This window comes from Berghia stephanieae, chromosome 5 (genome assembly GCF_034508935.2).
Source record: "Berghia stephanieae isolate SIO BIC M18660-M18661 chromosome 5, UCSD_Bste_1.3, whole genome shotgun sequence".
In the NCBI taxonomy this organism is placed as follows: Eukaryota; Metazoa; Mollusca; class Gastropoda; order Nudibranchia; family Aeolidiidae; genus Berghia; species Berghia stephanieae.
Window position 1 is genome coordinate 28,061,023 of NC_088364.1, and position 5,000 is coordinate 28,066,022.

The 5,000-nt window shown below is 33.8% G+C and overlaps 1 protein-coding gene across 1 annotated transcript in view; it reads right to left on the minus strand.

Moving 5' to 3' along the window:
* Window positions 1–5,000, minus strand: part of LOC144972692 (prominin-1-A-like) — a gene marked incomplete in the record, with an annotated part of 94,559 nt that overhangs the window by 52,279 nt on the left and 37,280 nt on the right. Inside the window, 2 exon segments of the mRNA XM_078914228.1 lie at window positions 1,741–1,809; window positions 2,772–2,959. Coding sequence (XP_078770354.1) covers window positions 1,741–1,809; window positions 2,772–2,959 — 257 coding nt within the window.

A 5,000-nucleotide genomic window follows, 5' to 3' on the forward strand; every position in this document is an offset into this window, starting at 1 on the left:
TTTAATATTCTAAAACTTATTAAGAGAAGGGCTAAGCACTGAACATTTAGCCAGTTCTTTTCGACAACAATGATGTTACTGGTCAGATAAACATCTTAAATTTGAGATTGGTTAGAAAATGGGAGTATAGAGCCTTCTCAGGGAATTTTACTTAGTACTGCCCGCAGCGGGATTTGTACCTTAAACCTACAGGTTGAAAGAGAGCCAACTGCCTCTGCATTAGACTTTAAAGCTACAAATAATTGAAAACATATTCTCTTCTAGTTTTTAAATCCATGTATATAAGGTTATGTATTCGATTACAACCCTTTATTCTGATGAATCAGTCATTGAAGAAAAAAATAGGAATTTTAAAAAAGCACGCAATACATTTGGATCACATCAGCGCCTAGAGAAAGGATAATACATACATACAAGATAAAGGATTAAAGAATCATTATTTATAGGTACATACTACATTCTTGGGTGGTATGTCAGTGCCTGCAACACTCATAAATCATTAGACCTAAGTTTCAGTAAGAAAAAAAAATGTGTGCAAAGAAAGGACAAGTGTAGATTGTCACAGCAATCTTCCCTTGTGTCTTGCAAATAGGCTTAATTATGGATATGCGAGGAAGATTGTCCTTTTCTTAAATTGCGCATAAGGAATCATCACACTTCTCACGCTAATAGTTTTAAGTATGCACGGCATTCTTATATGATTTTGCAATGTACAATAACTTAGTAACTGCAGGTTTCCTGTTCTATTATAGGAACGAACAAGAGAAAAGGACAGGAACATCGGATGTAACTATATTACAAGTTCAATATCATAACAGTCTGGGTTTTGTTTTGATTTCACCTGATATTTTAAAATGTAAAATATTCTTTCTCTTCAATTACCAATACACTCACACAAAAAAAAAAGAAAAAAAGATATAATTTAAAATGAGAGGAAAAAAAGGGGGGGGGGGGGAATAAAGAAAATAGCTTCCCTTGACTTTTCACAAACAAAACACACAGATAATTTTATTTTGTCTCTTTAAATTCGATTTGTTTACAACACACACGGGTCAATTTACCACCATGAAAAGTAGGTAGACTTAGATAAAAAGGATAAAAGACGATTTTCAAACAATTGATGGCCCTTGCAGCACCCTAGAGTCAAATGAATCGCTTGGATAAAGCAAGTAATGCTTTAAAGTATAAGACAATAGCAAAAAAATTAGCCTATACCAGGACTAAACTTAAAAACTTTTCAGTCCAAAAGTGACTTTACCCTAATACCATTTGTCTTGTCTATTATCAAAATTTCTTCATATTATTATTCTTTTTCTAACTTAAATCATGTATTGGCATTAGCATTTTAAAAATAGATTAAAAAAAAGAAATAAGAAAAAAACAAAAAACACCTTAACTAGTCTTTACCACACATTCAACAACAATAAAAATAATAGAGATTATTGCCTTTATAACAATTATAAAATAAACATCATCATAATAAAAAGACAAAGACTCGTGTGCTGCATCACTCAATAACATTGAATATATACACTCGACAAAGAAAATTGGCAAGGATCTCAGCAAAATTGTGACTTTGATGTGACACATTATCAATAAATCTATTTTTTTTCAACAAAAAAAACCCCCAAAAAAACAAGAGCACAAAGATAATTGTACACACTACTCTTACAATCTTACAATCATCATCATTATCATCGTCACCAACAATAATTATGCATCATTTCTATCCATACTTACTTCATTGACATACTGGGTCATATCCATGGTGTCAGCGACTTTTTTAGCTTCATCTTGTAATCTGTCCAACTATATAAATAAAATAAAATAAAATTATGTGGAGAAAAATGAGTTTTCAAAAACAGTAGTCCTCCAGAGGCATCGGGCTCATGGATCTGGAGTTTATCCCGGTCTCGATAGTATTAACTGAAAGTAGTAATTGTTTGATAACTTTCGGATAGGATGCTGGTCTATCGCAAAATACCTTCTGCCAGATCTAACAGACCCTGTTACTCAATTACTGCTGGGTGGACGAAGGGATTGGGGGGGTGTCAGAAAAATATAATCTTGACTTCACTCAGGATCGGTCTCAGTCCCTTTGAGTGTGAAGTGAGTGCTCTTATCAACTGGGCTATCGGGACCTTCTTTAAAATAAAGCAAGGGAAAAAAATAAAAAACCTTCTGGATCATTTTAAACAAGACTTACTGTAACAGATCCTTGCATGCATAATTATTTGCAGTAACTAGTAATCTTTCTCTTTTCACACATAAACTGTGTCTTTATCATTTTACTGTAATGTAATCAATAGCAGTCAGGTGAAAGGTCACAATTTTAAGATATCTAGGGGTTTCAAAAGGTCAACATTCAGTTCCGTTGTTTGTGAGATTGCAAGATCAAAAAAAAAAGAAAAGGGTAGAAGTCTTAAAAATAGCACTCCTCGACTCAAAGGTAAAACTTGCGTGGGGGAAGCACCTTTTGTGTCATTTTTTTTTTCAACAATGCTCTGCATATAAGATAACTATCCATTGCTGCACCAAAAATAGAACAACCAAAGCACTTTGCTAAATTTTAATTATTAATATTTTCTTTTATAATACTTTTCATTGGACTGAGAAAGGTTAGAGGATATGATTTTTGCCAAATAGAGTCTGAATTCTGATTAAAAGTCAAAAAATTTACTGGCCTGATGATAAAAATTGTACAAATATTTTTAAAATGTTATTCTTTGATGCCAAATGCATAAGCATATTTAAATACAACATTGACTTACAGATGAAAAGTTTGCCACTGTATTGTAATCACTTGGATCAAAGGAGCCGCCACACGCTCCTATTTTACATGCCTCGGCGACTTCATTACTTATGGAGGTCAAATTGTCTTTTAATTGGTTGGACTGATCACTTAAAATTCCCAACAGCTCACTTATTTCATCTAGATCGTCCTTGGTTTTGTTGACATCTGTAATAAGAAATATATTTATTTTTATCATCAGTTTGATTTCAAAAACCTACTTCTTTCATAAGAAGAGTAATATGGTAGACATACATGACTGGAAATTTAACTTTACAGTTCCATAATAAAATACATCCTGTTCTACAACTGCACATCTTATGTCCATAATAAATTTGAAATTTGATATTGAATTCTTTATCAATTCTCTCAAAAAATCAAAGACATAAGCATATATGTTTTAACTAATTTTGATCTTGGAACCATCATATCAAAGCTTCCATAAAAAATATAACAAAATAAACAAAGGCAACAAAACATGCTTCTTTCCAGCAGAAATTTTGTTTTAAAAGGCTTCAAAATAAGCGCAACAAAAAAGACGGAAAAATTCTTCTTCCTCCCCTTCATGTAAACTGACTGACTCAGTCAAAGTAAGCAATATTGTTGATGTTGCGTACCATCCAAAAGAATCCAGGCTCACTCTGATTGATGAAAAACTAGTAAGAGAAACTAAACCTGTGGCCTAGTGGTATGACACTGGACGCTTTATGGGTGACATGTCTCATACTAAATGTTCAGTATTGCTGTTGCCTTGGGAACCTTTGTAAAGCTCATAAGAGAGCATATTGTGAATATTACACTCTATCATCATTAAGCTCCAAGCCTGTCCAACACGTTGGAGGCTTCCTTTATAGTCTCTCTCCAAATCTCACGATCTATCGTGTCGATGAGTGGTCGTCCTGCCATTCCAGTGAATTCCTTAATCTGTTTGAAGAGGGTCAATCTTTGTTTTCCCCTCGCTCTTTTTCCATTAATTTTACCACTGATTGCCAGGAATTCATTTGTCTTTCCTGATGATATGTCCAAAGAAGCCTAGTTGAAGTTTTTATTATTATTTTGAAAACTTTCAATTTCTTGTATGTAAGCTCTAGGACTTCTTTGTTTTGTGCTCAGCGTAAGATATGTGCTCTATGTGCCATAAACACCACATTTCAAATGCATCAACCATTTTTCTTAATTCCTTTGTTAATGTACAACTTTCACAGCCATAAAGGAGGGTTGAACAGACATAATATTTCAGGACATTCATTTTTGTTTTGCCAAAATGGTCTTGTTTCTAAGTATGTGGCCCATTTCTGTGAATGTACGTTTAGCCAGTGCAATCCTTCACTTGACTTCCTTGTTGCTAGTTTCAATTTGCTATAATGGAGAATAGGTATTTGAAAGTCTTTACACATTTCAGCTTTTCTCCATTGACATGTATTCTGCGCTTCACATTTCTTGAGTCCTTGATTACCATACACTCAGTTTTGCTAACAAATTTACTTCCATCCCAGGTGCTTTGCTATCAGTAACTACCCATTCCATCAAGGTTTGTAATTGTTTCTCTGATGATGCAATAATTGCTGTGACATCTGTATAACGTATCTTATTGATGTTGACACCGCCTACTTTCAAATGTCTCTCAGCATTTCTTCTTGATAGAGATTTAATAGATCAGGTGAAGCTACACAGCCCTGTCTTATACCTTTCCTTATGGCAACAGAGTCAGGGATGGAATATCCTGTGAGAATGGATGCTTCTTGGTTGTAATACAGATTTTGTAACAGTCTTAGGTCTTTATCATCAATACCTATTGATTTTAGCGGCCCTATGTTTGACATTGTCAAATACTTTTTAATAGTCGATGAAGCCTATGTATTAGGGAGGATTTGACTTCAATGGCTCTCTCACAATATACTAAGGACAAATATAGCATTTTTAGTACCCTTATCAGGTTGGAATCCCTAATGTTCTTCAGCATTTTCATGATGTATTGTTTTCCTTATTATTTTGACATACATGCATAAAAGTAGTTTGGTAATATGGCTTATGAGGATTATTGTTCGAAGTGTTCCACAATTGTGTTTGCGAATTGCTTTTTTTTTGTATTGGGATGTACACAGATTTACACATCTCTTCCGGTGATTCTCTAATATTGTAAATATGATTGAAGTGCAATGCTGATCTAAAGGAAATCTTTGGGCCTTCTTTCAGTCCCAAAGTGGTG